Source organism: Clinocottus analis, unplaced genomic scaffold, assembly GCF_023055335.1.
Source record: "Clinocottus analis isolate CAN_PGR_092001 unplaced genomic scaffold, fCliAna1.0.p SCAF_20, whole genome shotgun sequence".
NCBI lineage: Eukaryota > Metazoa > Chordata > Actinopteri > Perciformes > Cottidae > Clinocottus > Clinocottus analis.
In genome coordinates this window covers 15,076,147-15,100,031 of record NW_027175932.1, presented here as the reverse complement: position 1 = coordinate 15,100,031, position 23,885 = coordinate 15,076,147, and the positions used below count along the sequence as shown (strand labels likewise).

At 40.0% G+C, this 23,885-nt stretch overlaps 1 protein-coding gene across 12 annotated transcripts in view; it reads left to right on the top strand.

The window, feature by feature from the left end:
* LOC137791243 (pleckstrin homology domain-containing family A member 5-like) overlaps positions 1–23,885 on the top strand; it is a 167,350-nt gene that overhangs the window by 136,746 nt on the left and 6,719 nt on the right. For 3 of the 12 annotated variants that reach the window (XM_068585955.1, XM_068585954.1, XM_068585964.1), the window contains 16 exons: positions 1,109–1,228; positions 3,288–3,341; positions 4,648–4,728; positions 11,943–12,005; positions 12,086–12,166; positions 12,297–12,446; positions 13,571–13,672; positions 13,762–13,870; positions 14,367–14,413; positions 15,280–15,477; positions 17,108–17,243; positions 18,946–19,067; positions 20,200–20,391; positions 20,625–20,759; positions 21,343–21,456; positions 23,008–23,153. In XM_068585955.1, coding sequence (XP_068442056.1) covers positions 1,109–1,228; positions 3,288–3,341; positions 4,648–4,728; positions 11,943–12,005; positions 12,086–12,166; positions 12,297–12,446; positions 13,571–13,672; positions 13,762–13,870; positions 14,367–14,413; positions 15,280–15,477; positions 17,108–17,243; positions 18,946–19,067; positions 20,200–20,391; positions 20,625–20,759; positions 21,343–21,456; positions 23,008–23,153 — 1,850 coding nt within the window. Of the gene's footprint in view, positions 1–1,108; positions 1,229–3,287; positions 3,342–4,647; positions 4,729–11,942; positions 12,006–12,085; positions 12,167–12,296; positions 12,447–13,570; positions 13,673–13,761; positions 13,871–14,366; positions 14,414–15,279; positions 15,478–17,107; positions 17,244–18,945; positions 19,068–20,199; positions 20,392–20,624; positions 20,760–21,342; positions 21,457–23,007; positions 23,154–23,885 lie in introns of those variants that run through there. The other 9 variants (XM_068585956.1, XM_068585958.1, XM_068585957.1 and 6 more) reach the window with 9 other exon arrangements.

The following is a 23,885-nucleotide window of genomic DNA, read 5'->3' as shown; positions in this document are numbered from 1 at the left end:
AGGCAAACGTTAAGTCCATTATTAACGCTGTTTCTAGCTCTGTTTAGGTCTTTACTCCTCAAGGAGCTGCCGGCTCTTTAGCTGGACGCTCCACATAAGAATGCTAAGACGGAACTGTTGTGGACCATGAAACCAAAACAAAGAGACGAAGGAGGCTAAAGAGCCCTGTAGGGCTGCAGAGACAACCACTTTTACATGTGCCTCTACGAGTGACCCCTCTCACATGACACAGAGCCATTTGAGCCAAGATGTTGATGAATGCAGCTTAAGGTCACTCATTAATATTTGTAATATCACGCATGAATCAAATGACTGTATGAATGAATTATCACGACTGCAGTTCGTCTGAGCTTTTCAGCCTCTGTTAAGTTATTGTTTTAGTCTTACAGCCCTTTTTTAGTGTAATCTTCTTCGGTCTTACCTAAGGCAGCTGTTTTCAAGAAACATGCTCTTATAAATGTACACTACATGCCCAGCACAATACGCTGTTCTGTATCTGCTCTAGGAGTAAATAGGTAATGCTTGCTTGTTAGACAGTACAACCTCATAAAGCATTAATATGCCAGTGGTGAATTTTTTTCTCTCCCCTATGGCTAAGAATACAGTTTTGAATTGTTCAGCAGATACTCAGATAACTATCATGAATATTTCAACAAAAGCCTTACATGTACGTCAGTCCCAAGCCTCCTTTGAAGTCCCATCTTTTAAACTCTGCATCTTACACTAGGACTTAGATACCACCTCTCATGGTGCACGCTGAGGCTTCTGTTCACACTGTTATCTGTGTTTATTTGTTCTCAGGTCTCTCTTGCATAAGAGATTGTGATCTCAATTAACTTTCTGGAATAAATAAAAAACTAGCCAGATGTAAAAAGAGAAAATGTGAGGCGGTGGGCTAACATGTCTGCGTTACAACATGCATGACATGACAACATAGTCACTTGCAAAATGACAATAAAGGGAAATTAATCCTCAGTCGCAGTAGTTCCGCTCCTCTTAAAGGTCATCAGAGTCACTTCATCGTGTTTGATTTTAATCAGTGGACGGGTGTTGTTGGTTTTGTCATGTGGCAGCTCTTCCTCTCTCCTCTGTGTGTTGCTCTGTGCAGCCCGAGGAGCTGACTCTGCTCCTGATCAAGCTCCGCCGGCAGCAGGCGGAGCTCAACAGCCTACGAGAACACACAGTAGCTCAGCTAATGGCCCTGGGTTTGGAGGGGCCCAACGCTAAGGTCAGCACTGAGTCTGTACACTAAGTGTGTGTGCATGTACACGTTGGTGCTTTCCCAACCAAGCAGTCAAACATCTCTTATTCTTTGTGTTCATGTGTACACATAAGGAGAGGTTCCTTGCATGGGAATGTTAGTTCTTTCCAAATGAAATTGCTTTCGGTGTGTTCTGGGCTAATGACTGTATGCTCACTACAACTCAATCTGTTTATGTATGTGTTGGTAGGAAAAGCTGAATCATCCACCAAAATGGTCCAGACTGAAAAATCTCAACAACTATTGGATGGATTATCAGGATACTTTGTACAAACCCAAAACATTGAAGTTTAAACTTACCCAGAGGAATAGCTTGACATCTACAAATTTCAAAAATATAACCACAAGAATAATACAGACAAATATATAATTAACACAAAAATGCTGTGGGAATTTACAATACCAGTACCATAGAACTGACACTTAAACAGTAAAACATCACTGATCACTGCTCGGTACCAACAAAGAAAATTGGTTGTGTTTCCAGGCAAAAAGGTCATGTCACCTGGCAGTGAGGAGCTGGCAGGTGACATGATCCACCAAAATGGTCCAGAATGAAAAATCACAAAAACTGTGGGATGGATTATCAAGAGGCTTTGTAGAAACCCAGAACAAATGTTATACGCAGGTTGAACTGTAATCTACCAGCTTGAAATTTAACATTTCATTATAAGAACACACCAAATTCAATGTCATTGTTGCATTCATGTCTGCAAAGGATTCTGGGTATTTGTGTTGGGTAATTGTGTTGGAATCTATGGGCTTTCTTTTGCATTTTATGTGTGTGTGTGTGTGTGTGTGTGTGTGTGTGTGTGTGTGTGTGTGTGTGTGTGTGTGTGTGTGTGTGTGTGTGTGTGTGTTTGTGTGTGCGTGCATGTGTTTGAGCATGTGTGTTTTGTATGTGGGCACTACTCTGTCCACATGTCGGCTTTAGGTGGTTGTGTGGCTGTGGACCAGCAGAACATGGATGATTTGGAGCTGAAGTATCACGCAACATGCCATGTCCTTTTAGCTCCATGTGCATCATGAGTGGGCTCAGTTTAAATTGTATTCTTTGTGGCATCAACCTGATCAGTTCTAAGAACTGGTACTTGGAGTAAGCTCATTTATAATGCATGCACAGTAGGTGTGCAGTGTGTCTGCATTACCAGTTATCAAAATAGTCCTGAAGACTTGCAGTGCAGCATGTTGTCATGTGTCTTGAATTAAATGCTTGAAATTCTGTAAATTTCACAATTCATATTGCATATACACTGCTAACCATATCCTTTTTTATGTATGTAATGTTATTTGTATCAATTATGGTATTTTTGTTTTCATCTAAGTCATTTATTTTCTTAATTTAGTGGACTGAAGTGAACAGTGACCCTTTTTTGCGCCATATTCAAATTAGTTCTGGGTTTTTATTACTGTAACTATCTACTGAGGGATTCGGACAACCCTCCATGTACTGTTATGAGCAAAATACCACAGGAGCACAGAATCCAGCTGTAGATAAAGAAATGGCCTTTCTTATTCTGCTGTTCTTCAGTTATGGGGGTCAGACATGGACACAGCTAAAAGTCCTGCAATGCTGGAGGCACACTTTTTTTATCTTGTGTAACCACCTTACCTCACCCTGCTACCACCAGACTGAACACTGATAGTAATTCTGCCAAACCGTGGTTTCATATTCAATCAGGTTTTTTACTGTTCAATGCAACCCTTTTAAATGGCTTTCTGTCTATAATATCAGCGCACGGTAACTACAATATGGTTAGAGTTGGGGAGAGATCGATGCTTTGACAAATACACTATGGTCGAGGTTAGTAACTAAAACATGTTGCTTAAGTTTTTTTCTCACTGAAAAATAAATATACAATGATAGATGATTCAATATGCAGATCTGCCTTGTCATCTCATTCGCTGCCTTCTCGTTTTATGATCTCTTTCTTTCTGCTGAAATGTGCCATTGACTCCCTTGTTCCATCCTCTCCTGTCACTTTTCCTGCTTCCTCTCTTCCTTCCTCGACTGTGGCGACTGCAGACTGATGTTCTTTCTCATCACCTCCAAAGGAACCTTGTTTACCTGGACAGCCAGGTGAGGACGTCTGTCTGTCTTAGTTGCTACGTCCAAAATATCAAACATTTCCAGGTCCAGTGCCGCACAAAACATTTTGTGAAGCACTGGAACTTTTTTTTATCCCTGAATGGAAACTAACATTTATTGTTTAATATTGTTTCCAGACACATAATCTCTGTTCCAGGCCTCTATTTTTGTCTCTATTTATTGTTCATCTTTTTTATTTAGGTAGGTTATATCCTACCGAAATAAGCTAAATCAATACCATCAACTAATGGTTTTCATATTAAAGCTCTTTTACTACCATTTCCAATGCATACCATGTTATGCTTTATTAAATTCCAAACAAATAAATATTTTAACCTGAAACAAATGGCTGTGTGAAATCAATATGAACCCTTTGGGTGAATTTTGTAATATTCAAACACTGATTAGCTCCTTGATGGAAAGACAGTTATGTTATTTGTTTTACAAATCAATAACCTATGTTAACCTATGCTATGATATGTGCACACTGCTTGAAGCTGTTTCAAACATTACTCACAGCCTTGACCCATGTGCAGCAACGCTCTACCACTCGGATCGCTTGCAAATACCAGCCTCGTACACACAAGACGAGCTCAGACAACAAACTGAGAGTGCCGGGGAATTAATGTAAATGTCAGAATTCTGTTTACATGCAGAACAGTAGTGGTATGAGGCCAATGGTTCAACACGTTATTTAACTGTCACAAGTATGTGTTATCTGCCCAAACTGTTAATGTCAGAAATAATAACGTTTCCACTGGAATCTCACTAACATTGCATTGCAGCAGCTTAATTGTTCTCCAGTTCCCAGAGGCAAACTCTGATCATGGCAGGCATATAATGAGCTGTTTATTGTGGCCTGTAGGTTAGAGCTGGTCTCCCGACAGTTATTGCATTATTCAATACCCACAGCTCAAAGGCTCATAGGCTTTAGCATGTGACATGTGGCTAGCAGTTTGGATGCAACATAAAAACAGATTTGATTGTCCCAAAGTACAAAGAGGCTGTTTAAAGACATGTCCCTCCTCCTCAAAATGTTCAGTCCATTTTGTTGCTCACAGTCAGTTCATGTACACCAAAAGAAGTGGAACAATCCATTGACTCTTAGTTTACTCCAAATGACATATTTGATCATGTTCCAAAACCTTTTCTTAAATATTATCCCAAATTCCAGTCAGAGCTTTGGAAAAGAAGAGGGTTGGTGCCTCACCAGCTCCTGGATATCAGACATGATATATACATGACACTGCTGTGTTATTACACCATTGTATCCTCTTTCTCCTTGGCACTCCGCTAGACGAAGGAGAATGAGCCTCTAATCTTCATGATTCACACTATGATCGAGAACTTGGCACCGAGGCCGCAACTCTATCAGCAAGTAAGCTTCATGGCATGTTCTGGTTTGAGTCGGGGTCCAGTCCATTTGTCTTTTGACATACTATATCTCCTGTTGCTGGGTCAAATCATCATGGCAGTTATGGAATTCCCAATCTTATATTTTAGATTAAACTACATTAAACATTTTTGCTTAACATCAAGAACATTTCAGTGTACTTAAATGGAAGAGTTCCACATAAAGCTCATCAATGCCCAAAGTGCAAAACCTCCTACCTGCAAAATTATCTAGGAAAAGTCGGGTGGACCTCTATCTGCACTTTGTGTATTTTTTTTATATGTAATCCTTAACAAGTACCATTTTGCAAGAAAAGGTTTTCAGATAGGAGGTTTTAAACCAGATCGGCCATAGATATGTAGATTAAAACTATCCAAAACTTCGGGAAGTTTGGGCTTTGTTTACCTCAAAAGAATTTCCCTTGTGTTTTTTTATGAACTCTTTAATTTGAACCTAACTAAAGTGGAGCAGCCTCAAACCAGACCTTTGCCCCAGTAGCCTGGTGTATTCACGTCTTTCCCTTCACATCCAACCTCTTGTTTTACCATTTTGGATGCTCGCAGTCTGTTCATTATGCAATTGTTAGTCAGTCGACATCCCCACACATCATCACAACATGATATCAAGTGTTTATGAAGTTGTTTTTGGTTCAGTACATCTCATTTCACTGCTTTCTCTTTGATGTGACCTGAAGCGAGCATGGCTTATGGTATAATGTTCCATAGACACCGATTCCTCCTCTCACGTCTGTCTCCATACAGCTCTGTTCAATGTTGTCATCCCTTTGGAAATGCTTGTATTGTCTGGATGTGTTTGTCTCAGCTGTTAACTTTTTCAGATGTGCTGGGGAGAACAATGATCCGAATGTTTTTTATTATTCAAATGAATAGTTAAAAATTCTCAGAAAGACACATTTACTTTATATCCAAGAGTAAGAGTCTGGACATGGTAAGCCTAGCTTGATAGATAAATACATTGAATAATATAAGAACTATGTTTCTTGTTAAGAGGAAATTACAAGTTGAAAATGTGTTATATAAGCAACGTTTTATTCTACTGGACGTCTGTACCGTGTACCCAGCTGGATGCCAGATACAGTAAGCCACGGTGTTATTTTAGTTTCTGTAAAGGTGCAATGGGACTGAACCTAGCGACCTCACTGTGACTTCAAGCTTCCAGGAGACTGCACACAGTTACTGCACTGAACACAATTTTTGTACGGACTGAAGCAACTGGAGAATTAAATGGACGACAAATGATTTAAGACACAAAAGTAATTCTGAGAAATTCAGTCAGCTAGTCAGTCCCATGGATTTGTAAGAGCAGTACATGTTCAAATGATTGAACATGTAATCCTGGTCATGGACCGGCTCGTTTCTTGTTGTACGTGATCAGATTGACTATCGAGCTGCAACAGCTGCAACCGTATGTGGACATCAGGGTCATCAGTCAGCTTTTGAAAATATTGCTTCTCTACAAGGAGTGTTGTGACCATGAGACCATGTGAACATTTAGTGATTTATATATTGTTTGCCTACGACTTGTCGAGTTTAGCTAAACTGTCTCCTAGTTTAATCATGGGCCACATCTATTGTTTGTCTTTCTTTAAACCAATCAAGCACAGTTTGCAGCAACGGTGTCGGAATGGGAAAAGAAAGCCACGTGAAATACACGGCCAATGGCAGACTGATACCCACAGTGTACATCCAGTGTGTCAGACTAACAGGAAGCTAACAAGCTATGATCTAGCCAGTAACTACTTGAGCATGTATTTAACTCTTAAAATGGCTTAAAAATCTAATCATTTGCCAAGAAATTGTATTTTTCTTTTTTTTAAACAATTTATTCATTGATTTTCAGTCTGCAAGTCACATCAAATTGAATATGAACAGAGCAATACACAGCAAACATTTTCACCCAGTTCCCCCTCCCATAATAATAATAAGGTAACTAAATAATAGTTAAATAAAACATATAATAAAAATATAAATAAATAAATAACATAAAATAAAGAAACGAAAACCTAAAAATATACTTTACAAACTGAATAATGGGAGTTGTCCTACTCCCCCCGAGCCTGTTCTTGCTCAAGCAAGTCACCAACATGAGTATTGTACCTTAGGAAGTACCCAAAAGGTCCCCAGATACTATCAAAAACACTTAGTTGAACATTTTCAGTAATTAACTTTATAACCGGATATTTTCCCAAATGTTTCAATAAGACTTAGGAGCACTGGGATATATCTATGTAGATTTGTAATCATTAATATTACATCATTGGCGAAAAGTGCTATCCTATGTTCTAAATGGCCCTCTCAAATACGATAAATATGGATATGTGACCTCACCGCTATAGCAAATGAGTCTATCGCAAGGATAAAAAGCAATGGCGATAGAGGGCTCCCTAGCGGGCAACTTGGACAGATGTTAAAAGGTTAGAAACCTTATTATTCGTCAAAACGTCTGCAGTAAGCCCTGTACATAGCAATCCAGCCCATTTAATGAATGACCCTCCAAAGCCAAATTGTTTTAACATCTCAAACAGATAAGGCCATTCAACACGGTCGAAGGCCTTGTCTGCATCAAGTGAAAGTAAGGCCATGTCTGTCGCCTCTCTCTGACTGTGTAAAATATTGAGCACTTGTCTGACGTTATGAAAACCCTGTCTCCCTTAAATAAACCCATTTTGGTCTTCCCTCACCAACCTAGGCAGAAGGTCCTCCAATCTTCAAAATTCAGACACAAAGTATTTTTGTGTCTGAATTTAGAAGGCTAATTGGACGCATATTTTCACATTTTGTATTTGGTTTCCCTCGCTTTGGAAGTAAAGTGATTAAGGCACCCCTCATAAATGTGGGGAGAATATCATTCTCAAAAGATTCCTGAAACATCTTCATAATGGGTGGTATTGATTTGGTTTGAATTTTTTTATAGCTATCTATAGGGATGCCATCTGGGCCCGCCGATTTACCAGCCTTCATACAGCCAATCGCTTCTGCAATTTCCAATACAGTTATATTTTGATCTAATGCTCTACTTTCCTCTTCCGAAATTTTGGGAATATCAAGGTTGTCTAAGAATTGTGTCTGCATGTCCAGATTAGGAAAACACTCAGAGCTGTATAATTTCTCACAGAAGACTTAAAGTTTAATTAATCTCTGTCAGGTCCACTCTAGTTCTACCACTTGGGACTTCCATACAATTTGTGGATCTTTCTGTTTGTTGAAGTTTTCCAGGCTTTTCTCCCTGATCATAGTAGGACTGTTTGAGTCTTTTTAAATCAGGAGTTACTTTGTTAGCTGCCAAATCATTTTACTGAGATCTAAGCAGTAGCAGTTTTGAATGTACGGCTGTAGATATATGTCTGTTATGCTAGATTTCTGTTTCCAGTTTTGAAATTTCCTCATCTAATGTCTTCATTGCAAGTCGTGTAGCTTTTTTCTTTGAGCTGGTGAAAGAAATTATCTGGCCCCTAATAAAGGCCTCGAAAGCCTGCCATCTTGTACTAGCAGAGGTCTGGACCTTGTTGCATTCAAAATACAGGTCTATTTGTTTATCTAAGAAATCTATGAATGTGGGATCCGTAAGCCATTCCGGTTGAAAACGCCCTCTTGGAGGATCACTCATTAATTTAGTATCTTCATAGGTCAAGGATACAGCTGCGTGGTCAGAAAGGACTATACTACTATAATGACATTTGTCAATTTTGGAGGCAGTAGGGCTGAAACCAAAAAGTAGTCTATGCGTGAGTGAGTTCTATAAGTGCTTGAATAGCAGGAATACTGCTCTGCATTTGGTTTACTATGTCCCCAGATATCCAACAGGTTTAATTCCTTCATAAAAATGGTGTATCCTCTTTCTCGATTTATTGTGAGTATCATCTAAACCAGTCGACCTGTCTCTTGAAGAGTCTAACGCGCAATTAAAGTCACCAGCTATTATGTATTGTCCGGGAAGATCTGATGCAGTCAAAAATAAACTATCATAGGGTCATCTTCATTGGAACCATAGACATTTATCAGAGTTATGGTTTCAGACCTGCAGAGTCCTTAACTACATTTTGTACCCGTAATGGGACAGAATTATAAATTAGTATCATAACCCCCCTAGCATGGGTGGTGTCGGGAGCAGACAACACTTGACCCTGCCATCTTCTTGCTATTTTGGAAACATCCTCACTCAACAGATGTGTTTCTTGTAGAAATATTATTTTTGATTTCAAGGATTTTATCCTGCTCATTACTTGTTTCACCTTTTAAGTTTGTTCAAACCCCTACAATTCCACGAGGTAAATTTTATCTTACTGCTATTCGACATTAAATCCAATATGTATTGATGTATCCTTAGGAACCGTATTGGTAAAGTACATTTGACAAACCACATCCGAAAATAAGAGAAGAAATAATAAAGTAAAACAAAAAGGGCCCACTTTCCTCCCCCATACAAACCTGAAGTCCGCGCACTCTGGACCTCCCCTCCCAGCCCACACTTTAAGCTAACGATAAAGCGAGTTACTTAAACTTTTCCTCCTCCTTAGCTCTAACTATCTTTCTCATTTTTCCTGAATACTAATCACACATAACATAAGTAATGTAACAATAAACTATGCAACATCTCCAATCTGTAACCTATTCACTTTGCATGCTATGGAATAAAATGGCTGGAAGACGGAGAAAAGAGAAAAAGTTAAAAATCCACGATGCATTGTAGCTTCAGCTCGGCAAAGTTGAAAAAAATTAATTGATTAATCGCATGATTTTTCTGCGATTAATCGTGATGATTCGCATTACGCACCAAATTTAATAATGAAGTAAAAAAAATTGCACGCTTTTATTTTAAAGTAATGTTATCAGAACAATATAACAGGCACTGTGGAGCAACAGATAGTACACATACATGCATGTATACATACATATATAGTTTATAAATGTCCGCCTCCAAATGTTCGCCGTCTTGTCGTGCCTTCTTTTTCTCTTTCTTTGCCTTTTCTTAAACATTTTTTTCTGCCATTCTAATTTAGGGTACTCTTGTACATGTGCTGCTTAACTCTGGACAATATTCTGATAAGTATTGAAGGATTAAATTAATACATTCCGGCAGTAGAGCTTAAACTCTGCGACCTCCTCGTCCCTTGCCATAACTGGAAGTCCCAAGAAATTGCATTTATTGCTCTCAGTTTGAGTTTGTGCTCAGGGGATTCCCCCTGCCAAATAGGGCACAAGCGGTTTTGATCATCAGGAGAGTGAGAACACCCTTCTGCTGTTTAAAAGTAGTTGCATAATTCCTATCGCATGCTTAAATTCTCTATTACACTCACAATTCTGTCCTTCCACAAAATGTTTGTGTTCCCTTCGGTTGCTAAACTACATTCACATAACTCCAGCTTCACATTAACACACAACCTCTTCTCATCTCACTCGTGGAAAGAAATTGTATTTTCCACAATGTATATTCACAATTATGTTCCCCCTCTAGTTTATATGAGGTGGGAATGTTTGTGATGTGAAAACATTTAGATGCAGTTTGAAACACTGTCACTCCTTTCATCATTGCTGTATCCTTTCATTTCTTGTCAGGGTGAAAGGGATACCTCCTCTGTAAAACTGTCTTTCTTCCAAAATCATTGAGTGCAATAAACAATAATGTAAAATGTGCCCAGTCCTCTGTGAGGGTTCCTACCATTGTATCTCAGCTGCTTTTCCTGGAGCAGAACATCATAATGTGCTCTGTAACATTCACTTTAGTCAATTGTGAGTTTTTATCACTGAACTCAAAATCGCTATCAACCTGCAGTCATCCTGTGTGTAATGCAATATAACACTGCTGCAGAATACTACTTTTGAATGGAGGTGCATTGAATGAACAGACAGTGGAGACTTGACACTCTACACAAAGAGATCAGTCGTTTGTTTCTCCTCCATCTCTGCTATGAGGGTGTTTTCTCCAGTGTGTGTTATTTTCATGAAAAACACTGAAAGACCTAAGAACTGCGTGATACAGAGTTAGTAAATTCTTCATCCATTAACCTGTAAAAGTAAGCAACCCAAGGTCCCATAGGACTTCTATTACTAGAAGAGATGATTAATCATTTACACACTATGCCAAAAAAAACTATGAAGAATTACAAGATAAGGCAGAGCCCTTGATTTAGCTCCTAGGACCATTTTGAATCAATAGGAATACTGCATACATCAATACACTGATCAGTCTTCAATGGTTGACTCTTTCACATATATCTTTATATATTTATATTGAGGCCCCAAACAGCAGTGATCTCAAATTACATTTTGCTCTCAACTTAGTCTCCCGGGCTACTTGCAGAGTGTGTACAAACCCCTCTTTTTTGTTGAAATAATTACATTTTGCAATGTCACATGTTTTTATTTTCCTCAACAAGCATTGGAGTTTTAAATGTCCTGAGTAGTATCTGCAAAGCTTTCTGTGTGGATGGGACAGGACATGGAAAGTCCTGTTCTGGAAGCTTTATATTACAGGCAATGTCGATGTATCAACAAGTTTTATAATTTAAAATGCCATTGTTATATTTGTAATAGTACAGTGTTCACTGAGGTTTTAGTGCGTAAATCAGACTGAAAGTGTCACAGCAGAGGAGACTAAACTAATTTGGTGCACATGTCCTCCCAGTCACCAGTGGGAAATTACACTTATGCATTTGATTAATATATAAAATAGTTTGGGGCTTAATTTAATAATTTGATCTGTGATCTGTCTCTCTAAATTAGAATATTCAGCCACAATATCCCTGATAACACCTGGGTAATCAGCTTCAAGGGAAATTAAACAGGATTAGTGAAAATGCACTCATCCCTTCATCCCTTTATCCCCTCACTCTCTCCTCTGGAATGAACAGCCCGAAGCAAAGAAGAGTCTCTCTCTGAAATATGTAGCATTTGAGAACAGATTACCATTTATTGATATCATTCACATCAAATGCTGGTATTTTATCAGAATTATTATTCATGTCCTTGGTTAACACATACAGACAGACTGCATCCTCTATACTTAAGGAAAATTAAGTTAAATGAAAAAAGAGATGTCAGCTCACTGTTTTCCCCAAATTGCATTAGTAGGACTTTGGAGGAGAACCCTTAGTGGCTGGAACTCTCAGCTCCACGACCTAACAGATGTGTTGTTGTCGCCCCCTGCTGTCCGCCTCTGTCTCCGCCTCCTCATCTCAGACCAGTCCAGATGACTTCAAAGACGGCTCCTTCATCCAACGCCCCGAGGAGCCTGACATAGACGTAAGACTAGCTTTCAGGAAAAGAGAGGACAAGATTTACAGGACGTTTTGTTCATGTCAGTTTGTTTGTGTGTGTGTCAGACCAAGCTGAGCAGACTGTGTGAGCAGGACCAGGCAGTTAGGATGCAGGAGGAGAAACTGCAGCAGCTACACAGAGAGAAGGTAGAGCCATCACCGTGTGTATTCATTGTTGTGTCGTTGTGTAGACTTGTATGTACAATAAGTGTGTGTGTGTGTGTGTGTGTGTGTGTGTGTGTGTGTGTGTGTGTGTGTGTGTGTGTGTGTGTGACAGCACACTCTTGAGACGGCCCTGCTGTCTGCCAGTCAGGAGCTGAGTGAACAGAGCTCCAATGCTGCAGCCACACAGAGCCTGGTCCAGCAGAGAGACGTTCTGCAGAACGGCCTACTCAGCACCTGCAGAGAGCTGTCCAGAGTCACCACTGTGAGCACACTCAGCACACACATCACTGCAGGACAGGTGGAGGAGCTTTGTCCAAGAGAAACTATTCAAGGACGCTTCCATACTGGCAGTTTACGTCATAGAATGTGTGTTTCTTTTTTTAAATACATCAGTAATCCAAGAAACAGCTTGGCTCGTACTTATCAACCTCCTCAGAGTAGAAAATTCATCCTGTGTGCTAGGAGCTTCCAGGAGATGGTGTTCAGGCAGAGCCATGTGTACACACAGAAGATGCCATTTTGACAAAAGTAGAACATTTTGATGACTGAGCATGTGCAGGATGCAAAATCCAGCATGTTTTTTTATGCAGGGAAAAGACGTGAAAGGGAAAACATGATTTTCTCACAATGTCAGTAGTAATAGATGGAACTTTGGTTGTTCTAATACTTAGACCAGACCACGATATCAGTGTTATTATGACTGATATGGTGATATGTTTGCACCTTCAAGCAAACTTTTTTATTTATATCGCACATTTCATTCCAAAGAAGATACGATGTGCAGAAAATATAACCTTTTGAACCAGAGGTTCAAAGACCTCCGGCAGCCTCTTACTCTGGTTATATTTAAAGTATATGTGGCTCTATCCATACACACAGCTACTCTGCACACGGCAGAGGAAAGAGAGGAGCAGGGGGCAACATAGCGGTGAAACAACCCATTCCCATCTGACCACTTAGTGTCTGACAGAGCTAGACAGGAACAGAGGGGCGGGACTAAGCAAACTGAACGGGCTGGTCATCCTGTACTCTATTATTGTCTGGGGGTCACAGCCCCATATGGTACTGCAAGCTCTTTTTGCTGACACCCAGAAACATCCTGAACACAGCCACATAAGAAGAAAAGATCAAATCCAGGCAGAGGGTAGGGGTTCTGCAGATACAGATATCAGACACACTTCTAGTGGGGGAGGGAAGTGATGATTAGAGGCAGTCCTGTCAGTCTGCAGAGTTTACCTTTTAGACGTTGAAACAATTTTCATGTTGGTGATGCCCTTCTGTTCTGACCTATGTGGCGCTTACTACAAGGAGAGAGAGGCGTAATGGGTATGATGAGTGTGTTAATGAGTCCAATGACACTCCTGTTGGCTGGTTTTCTGCTTCCAGGAGTTAGAGCGTTCCTGGAGAGAGTACGACAGGATGGGGGCAGATGTCACTCTGGCCAAGTCCAACCTGCTGGAGCAGCTGGAGGCCCTGGGCAGCCCACAGGTAACACATACACACACTCTCACACTTACATACGCCTTCGGGGGTGATCAAGCTTTTGACATCATGTATACCTGTGTGTGTGTCCTCAGACAGAACCTCCTAGCCAGCGGCATATCCAGATCCAGAAGGAGCTGTGGAGGATCCAGGACGTGATGGAGGCTCTGGCCAAAAATAAGCCACAACGGAGCACAGACTGCAGTGAGTCACCAGCAACACTTAAAGCAGTCTGTTGTTGTGAGGTATAAAGATTGCACCTAGCTTAATACCCCTCCGCTCATCCCTTCCTTCCCTTGCATGGAGAGAACTACAGTGGCCTTCAGGTAACATAAGATAAAAGTCTCTCGAGAGTCACTGTTTGGTTTGTCCGTTCAGGGCAACTGTAGAAACATGGTGGTTCAACCTGGCAGACTCCATTTGTAGGTCTAAATGGCTCATTCTAAGCTAAGGAAAACACAACAATTAGTACAAAAATAGTTTCAGGTGATTATGCACGACTGAAAACATAGTTATGAATATTACATTTCTGGCAATAAATCCCCCCAAATCCTACACACTGTTACTTTAAGTAACATTCTCCGATTGGTTTCATATTTATCTGTTGATTTACATTACATAAGGGCGTGACGTGTGCTTTTTCAAATGACTTTCATCATAGAAAATATTAAAGTTCTTCTATCCATATTCCCATACTCAGCAGGTTTACCTGGTTCCAAACCACTCTCCAGTCTACAGAAGAATGAGGTAAGGCAGCGCCTTACACACAGCACACCACACTCAGCTTTTAGATTTGTTTAGCCTCGCTCCAATTAATGTCTTCAAAGTCATTTTGGAGACAGAATGAGTCTGTCATTTCAGGTATGATAAGCAACCAACATCATAAGGAATATATGAGAGACACCTGCTACAGGCTAACAGTCTGTTTGCTCAAGAGTTAGCATGAAGCACAAGGCCAGTAGCTAGTAAAATAGTAGTTTACAAGGCCCATTAAAAGATGACATTTTAATTGCACCATTGCACAGAGTACAGGCACTAAGACATCGACATGCAGTGCAGCCTCTAACTAGAGTGTTTTGTTTGATTTTCTTCTGCCCAGGCACTCACTGGTTTCACTTTATTTAATTCAGCACAATATGAATCTTCAAACATTGACGTACTAATTTATCAAAGGGACTTTTTTGCCAAATATAGGCAGTTAGTAATGCAGCACTTTTGATTCATGATTACCTTTGTATGGTGCCCATTATTGCCCATTACCTATTGAGATCAGGTAATAGCTCTGTGCTTTGCTTTACAGAAGCCAACTCCGCAGGTGTATTCAGGCTGAACACAAAGACGATTCTTCTTGTCTCACGTTATCGGTGAAAGTTTGACCGCTGATCTTTGTGTGTGTGTTTGGTACAGACATGCAGACATTACTCCCTTCAGCTCTACGAAGCAACTTTGAGATCATTGTTCTGGTTTTCCAACTCATAACTTGACTGTTTTAGTTGGCATCATTTCCAGTTGAAGCAGGCAGCTGTTCTGATCCCAACTCATCAGCTTAGGTCCAGTCTAGTCAGAGCAAATGATTTCCTTAGAATGAGACCAGCTGTGTTAACTGTCAACAGGCAGTGAAGCTGCTGCCCCTCAGTCCCCCCAAGGAGGGCGACAGCGTGCCCCCTCGCCCGCCCCTCCCCCAGTACTACGACTCATCAGAGCGCCCCTCTAATGTGCCCCCCCACCACTCCCACCCCAGCGGCCGCCTGCCCCCCCACATGCACCGCCCCGAGGATCGCAAGGCTGGTGCCAGAAACGGAGTGCACAGCGTAAGAACCACTGAGAACCTTCATGCCCTCCCATTTCTGCCCCCTTCGTCCACATCTTTGCTTCACTGTGACCGCCATCCATTCGTACACCGAAGAATCTGTGGGCTCACAACCATTTTTACATCCATGTTTATCACTTTCACATCTCCAAAACATCCTAAAGGCTGACTTGATACACACCAAGGAGACTCACTCCTCAACAAGTGCCATTTTGGATACCTGCAATTCATCTCAGTCTTGTTTTGCTTTTTTCCCATGCTCCATCCAGCCATCACTGTCATGATCAGACCTATTCTGGCCCCTACGTGGATTTATTTGTGGAATACCATTCTTATGAGGGCGATGTTTTACACTTGTGCTCATTCAAAAATACTTTTTGGTGCTATAAAGAACCATCCATCCATCTATCTATCTGTTATCTGTAACTGCATATACTATTCAGGGTCACAGGTTATAAAGAATCGATGTAAGGTATTTGAAGAAAACGTCATGCTGTTTCATAAATAAATGCTGAAATATGACTTTTCCATGTTAAAATGAGTTCATTGTCAGAATAAAATACAACCTTTTGAGGAATTATTTCCTGAAAAATGGCAATTGTTATACACTGTTCAAAATGCAATTATCTTCAAATATCATACATTTTAATGGAAAATTACGGCATAAAGACATTTCTTGTGCAATGTCAAGATTTCTTTTCCACATACAGTGATCCTAATCTGTCAAAAACTCCCAGTAAACTTGGGAGTTGTACGTTTTCAGCCTCTATAGCCCATGAAGCACTTTCACTGACTCTGACAATTTGACATTTGGAAGATATAAGGTTTTCCCGTCAGCAATACAGCAATGAGAATATAAAGCAGTGATGCTCGGGCCCTCATACCTTCCCACCTGCCAGGTTCACCGGTGGACAGACTGGTTGGACACTTCACAACTTCCTGTTTCATGGAGAATTGCCAGAATGGCTTCCATTTGACGACAAGATTGTTCCATGAAAACTCAAGAGTTTGTTAACTTTTCATTGTGATGGTCTGTAAATTGTCCTGACCAAACTGGAGGTAGATCTAATGAACTCTGTCAAAGAAACTCTTTAAAGTGCAGCACCTGTAAAAGGCAAAAAACATTGCCTAAAATTGAGCATGAAAGGAAATGGCTGACTTCCTGTGGGATTTATGGTTTACTTCCGAGTGACGTTTTGTATGTATCCACATGCTACACCAACCAAATTCCATACAGCCAGTCACATGCAGGTAGACTCTGAAGAATGTTCGGAGGTGTTATTGAGCCAATTTGCCCCACCAGAGCTCAAGATGCAAATCAGACATGTATTTTCACCAAATGTGAGGCATGTGCACAATATTAGTTTTAGTTTTTAAGACACTCAAAGACTACAAATTAAAAGCTTACTGCTGATTGTTGCTCGGGCCTAAATGTTCCATATCAACAGTGTGAAAGAGCTTCTGTACTCATTCTAACAAAGACAGTATACTTCCATATAGTGTGTGTGTGTGTGTGTGTGTGTGTGTGTGTGCGTGCGTGCGTGCGTGCGTGCGCGCGTGCGTGCGTGCGCGCGTGCGTGCATGCGTGTGTGTGTGTCTGTATTCTGACCCTCACCAATTTCTCATCACAGCAAGCTCCAGACTACCGGCTGTATAAGAGCGAGCCTGAGCTGACCACGGTGAAGGAGGAAGTAGACGAGGCCAACAGTGAGGACAAGGACAAGACAGACTGCTCTGCCGAGAGTAAGGACCCTTCAGTTTCAAAAGGTAGCTCTTGTCTCATGTAGAGCTGATGCTCATACATGTAGGCAGTGTTGGATTTTATGCTGCTGATATTCAGTCCAAGAGCCTGACCTTGACTGTAATATCTTTTTATGCTCCACAAACTCCCTTTATTAGTTTACAGTAAGAAGCCACAACAGATCATAATGTGTTTGTCTTTCTAATCATTTATTTGATTCCCCAAACATAAATAAAACTCATAAAACTCAAACACATTTTTCCATTTGATCGATTGTACGTTGTTCCATTGTTCCTTCGTCTCCATGAATGTTCTCCAGTTATCTTTTAACAAGCTTTCAGACAGTGTTTCACAACTCATTATGAATCACAATACATAACATGTTTGTATAAAGATGTCCACTCGCTGCCATGACGTCCCAGAAGGTTTCTGTATGCTAGTGGCTCTCTGTGGTGTGTAAGACGTGTGTCCCTGACTCTTTGCACATCCCGAGTAACATATGTGACAGCTAGTTTACTCCCAGGCTATAAAGCTGCCTGTCGCAGCTGTTCCTGAAGTATCTAGGCTTCGTTCCTTCCCATCGTCATACATTTCACATCAGCGAACAGTTAATGTAGTTACCGGTTACTCTAATGCATGTAAAGCGGAGCAGTACCGTAAATATACACAGTGCAGTTGCATTGAGTCCTGTGGCAAGCCTTACTCATTTGACTGTAAAATCAAACACATTGGTGGGTGGGTGTCAAAATTTGTCTCAAATGTAACTATTTTATCAGAACTAACTATTGTAAAATGAAACATGATGCTCGCTGTTGACCAGGAGCAACATGCTCTGGTCTCCAGTTCAGTGATGGGACGGGCATCATTCTGGAAGCAAAACTGTATGTATTTGTACCTTTTTATTTTACTGTAGTTACATAAAATAAATCATACAGCTGAAAACAAAACAAAGTTTTCAAAATGACAGCAGTGAGCTTCTTTCCAACTTGGTTTGTTGGCTCAACTCTTGGCTCAATTCAACACTAATTATGATCAAACAAAAGTTTCATCTTATTGATCGCTCCTCCCTCAAGTAACTTGGGCCCAGACACAAAAAAACTGACTTATCAGCTTGAACCAGAATCTTTTGTTTTGCTAGAGTCATGTTTCATGAACCTCTGGAGGTTTCCAGACTCTTGAGAGGTTTCTTGCATAAGTCCAAAGTTGTCATGATCCAAAGTCAAAATTGGAACAACTATGAGAACAAGACCCAGGTTGAACAATACTGGAATTCAAAAGTGGTGCAGTCACAGCTATTGTATGGCATGGTAGCGTAGTAGGATTCTGAACATCTCAAACTACTCCCTTGTACTTCATGTTTCCCTTAGCATTGACCCAGGAAAATTTATAAGTACTCAGACTATTAAGATGCATATGTGTGTTATGTATGTGTGTTTATATATATATATATATATATATATATATATATATATAAATTTAAATATACATATATTTATATATTTAAATATATGTATGTATATATTATTGTATCTCTTTCTTATTTCATTTGTAAGAGACAGTGAAAATAAGGTTGATCCTTTCTTCTGTTACTGCACGGAAAAATGACAAATTGAGAACGTCCCGATAAACAGCAATGATGTCCGTGAATGTCTCCTGTGTTTCTTAATAACATGCAGTGTTTGTTTGCTAATGTGGAAGTGACAGCGTTCCCTGCCGTCTCTCCAACAGTGCCTCCCTACCCAGTGGGCATCATTACTCCCAGGACCAAATCCCCCATGAGTCCCCCAGAGTCCTCCACCATTGCCTCCTATGTCACCCTGAGGAAGACCAAGAAGCCTGAATCCAGATCTGTAAGTTTTGCTCTCAGCATCAACAGAGAAAAAATATTCTTTAGATGAAACAAACTGATTCCAGCTCAACAAATGTGGCAGAATAGCTGTTGTATAGAATGTTTGTGTGATAGAACATTCCTTTGAGTCAGAGATTGTTTATCTGCCCCACCAATCCTAAATATCTCCAGTAATAAACAAATTAACTCGAAACATGCATCATTCAACCATTGAAACAGGGGTGAAACCATAAGGCTGAAATGGAAAACAATAAAAAAAAAACCTTAATTAAAGGAGGAAAGAGAAGACATAAAAAAGAGTTTAGTAGCCAGCTGAGTGCACAAAAAACATCTCTTACACTGTTTCATGTTAAAAGCCTTCCAGTGGCTCGAAAATTATAATCCCTCCCTTTCCTGATCTAATGTGAAACATGTTCTGGAAGTTGAGTCGTATAGACATCAAACTAATACTATACAACAAATCTGCTAACAAGATACAATGAAAATTAAAGCAGCGAGCAGCTGCGAGCAACTGTGAGCGGTCCCTCACTCAACAGCACGTCGGGGACGCCTGCGGGTCGCCATGTCAACAAGCTTTTGAAACATTTTGATGACATTGAACCAGTACTGGTCCACAGAGAATTTTGTGAGAATCGAACACAGCGTTTCGTAAAAATTTGGGGAAAAAATAGTTTTTCACAAAAATCTAAATGGCGGAAAGTCTTAGTAGGCGGAGCTTAAGGGTTTTAATCTGTGTTGTGTAGAGAATTCTTGAAAAATGTCGGTGTAACCCGAGCACCCTGCGCAAAGAGTGCAAAAAATTATAATAATAATGAACGTTTGAATTTCAATAGGCCCTAATAAATTAGTGAATTTATGTTCAAAGAGAAAACTCTTTTAACCAGCATTATTGGACCACCATCCTTTATTTAAGACTTTAGAGTAATATGCTGTCATGCAAAATGCAGTCTGTAAATTTAAATACAGATGTGGCCATGCCTCAAGCCTATGCTTAGCCACAATACACTGCACTGCCATACCACTGAGAACTGAAAACAGACACAAAAAGCTCACACATACCGACACATGCTCACGCAGTCAGGAGTCATTCTCTGGGCAGAAAAAAAAATTACACTGATTCTTGTTCTGTCCAGGATCGACCCAGGAGTGCAGTGGATCAGACAGGGTTTGGAGAGAGAGAGGTGGGTAGAACGAGGATGAGTGTAGAGGAGCAGTTGGAGAGGATGAGGAGGAATCAGCAGGCCTCCTCGCTCCGAGAGAAGAAGAGAGAAACCCCATCCCGCTCGCCCTCCTTTAGCAACGACAACCCTTTTATTATCCAGCAGGTGATGTCAACACACATACACACTATATATATATATATATATATATATATATATATATATATATATATATATATATATATATACATAACCTTAACTAGACTGTTTCAGCTTAGAAACTAGCTCTTGTGCTTACCTTTTTCTTGGGCCTTGAATTCTGTCAAATAATTGTGTGTGTGTGTGTGTGTGTGTGTGTGTGTGTGTGTGTGTGTGTGTGTGTGTGTGTGTGTGAGCAGAGGGTCCAGGCAGAGGGGGCCTGTGCAGACCCTGTGGAGCTGGAGGCAGCTCTGCAGCAGCTGAAGGTGGCTCACATGGAGCAGAGCAGGGCGGCTGCTGAGTCTGCAGGGACTCACACAGAACGTGTACCTCAGGTTCATAGCATTTTATTTTGTTGCTGTAAACTTCAAGCTCTCCTGACAACCTGTTTTCATCAAAAACAAATAGAAACTTTAAAATAGTGCATTTTTATTAAGTTGCATTAACTGCAAAGACAGTAATATTTGGGAATACTATTTTTTATTGATTAATTGCAATTCTATACTTTGATTATACTTTAAATTATATACTTTTACTTTTCTATACTTTGATTAATTGCAATTCTATACTTTGCAATTTTTTTCATCATTGTTACAATAGGGATTAGATAAAGGGTTGGTTATATGTCACATGTCATTTTGTCATGTCATTTTATATAAACCATGAGTACAAACTCAAAACTACAAGAATCAAGAAAGTAGCATTTCTTCAAGAAAGCCACACTACAAAGTGCAAAAAGTATATGTAATGTATAGTCGGAAAAGATGGGTTTTTAGTCTGCGGAGGAAGATTTAGAGACTTTCTGCTATCTGATGTCATTGGGAAGCTCATTCCACCATTTATAATAGTGAATAAGGTGCACATTTATAATAATAACTGTACAAATGGATTATGACAAGATTCTGTTTCAATCTCCAGGAGGTGCAGGGAGTGGTGGAGGTGAAAAATGAGGGTGAGGAAGTGCAGCGGGAAAGGGACGTGAGGCTGCAGAGTGTGAAGGAACCACAGTCTGAGGCCAGCATAGACGATGAGGTACTGCCAGGGTGGACCTATGGCATTGTCTTAATTCAATCACTCTGTTACAGCTTCTGTTAATTTTCACTTTTGTATTCCCTTGAGTTAAAAATGTAATTTATTGACAAGCGGTTGAAGGATAAGTCTGGTCCCTGACAAAGGCCAAGCTCCTTCTGTGATTGCACTACAAAAATATCTGTTATGATAAGTTTAATATTAGGGTGCACGAGGAACAGCATCCCGTCATACGCAAAGTTATGTATACAATATCAGACAGCAGCAGGTCTAGGTCGAAAATGCACGGCCCGCCCAAAGTTTAGGGTGACTGATGCTGCTATAGGATTTAAGTAGAAGGCTGCCACTGCTCGTGCAGTGCTCGTTAAGGGCAGAAACAATACGTGCTTCGCGTCTGGCTCAAGTCGGCAAATACTCCGGTAATGCTACGGAAGCGCGAGGGCGGACCTAAATTATCGCCTTCAAAGTAAAAGCCCAAATTTTTTTTATTTTTAAAAAAATAAAAAACCCAAAAGACAAAGGACCCAAAGACACACCCATTTTGTGCATCCGCTGTGGGATAGAAACCTGTTGTAACTCCAATGCACATCATGCAGTCAGCCCAAAACTCCTCATGCATGATGCCGGTCCAGGCCTGAGCACATGTACATGAGGAAATGTTGTCATAGCGCCACCTGCAGCCAAAATTAAATTATTATGTGTGTGTACACACACACACACACACACACACACACACACACACACACATATATATATATATATATATATATATATATATATATATATATATATATATATATATATATATATATATATATATATACATACATATATATACATATATATATACATATATACATATATATACATATATATATGTATATATATATGTGTGTGTGTCTATATATATATATATATATATATATATATATGTGTATATATATATATATATGTATATGTATATATATACATATATATATATACATATTTATATATATATATATATATATATATGTAAATATATATACAAAGATAACAAACAAATGGGAAACACTGACAGGAAACACACTGACACCATAAATATCTACTATGCCAACATCCTCCTAGATTGTATGCACCACCATCATTCTAGTATTTATTATTATGACTTATTATGACTTATGACTTATATGACTCATTCAGTCATTTGTTGTTTTAACATCTTTATTTGTTTTATTTTTTTCATCCACTACTCATATTTTCAGATATTTTGTTCTCACTTAATTGTTAATTCACTAACGGACCTCTGTTGTCAGACTGTTCAATTTCTCTGTCACGATCATTATTTCTTTGTGTTTACATTTTAAGAAATAGCATGAAAAGTATTGTTGAAATAAAAGATACACACTAGTAGTCTTAACATCACTTTACTCACAGTTCTCACTATTTCAAATGGAGTTCAGTTCACTTTGAGGAGTTCCTCATACTAATACTGCTCTCTGTAAGTGATTTCCAGCACATTGCATGCCCAACTCTCCACTTTGTAATTCAAACGTGTTTGTGTGTGTGTTTCAGCTGGGTAAAAGCCAGAGGGTGGTGATTCTGGACCTGGGCACAGAGCCTCAGCATGTGGAGATTGTACACCTTCAGCCTTTTGAGGATGAAGAAAGCCGAGAGCAAGATCTGACCAGCTCGCCGACAAACACTACCACTGAAAGCAGGTGTGTGTGTGTGTGTGTGTGTGTGTGTGTGTGTGTGTGTGTGTGTGTTTGTTATTGTGTGCTTGTTGGTGTGCATGTGTGACGCCATTAGGTACCAAAGGTCTCATGACCCTCATCCAATACAGTATTGACGCCACCTATAGGTATCGCTTCGTAGAGCTGTACCAGTTTGGATATTCTTGCCGCACCGTCATTGTTCTCTGTCCTCAGCCGCATGCAGAATACAAAGTATGATGTTAGCAAAGCAAATTGATTATTTGGCGTCAGTCCAGACCGGTATTGAGTCATCATGGTGGGAGACAACACTTCCCTCCCCATGCACGATGCTTCAGCCACTGGCTGCTTCCTTCCTTCCTGCTGCTGTAAGGCTGCAAAACCAGTCATTACCGTACAGTAGCTTAAGCCTGTCTTCTCCAACTAAATCTCAGCCTACCCTGGATCAAATAGTTGTCTATAAAAAGGTTGGTTATTTACAGACATGATACCGGCTGATTTAATGAAATATGTATAGATATCCAGATGAGCAATATCAGGCCACAGTGTTGGATCAGTGATTCATGTGAATGAGGGAAGACAGCCCTAACCAATCAACCTTTATTTATGTAGAAACATATGCACATGTTCATGCAATGGCCTAATATTAGACATGTCTATAAAACAATCCAAACATTGTCATCTATGGTATGCTTTATATAAGTCAAAATGGATAGCATAACAGCCCCTCAAAATGTC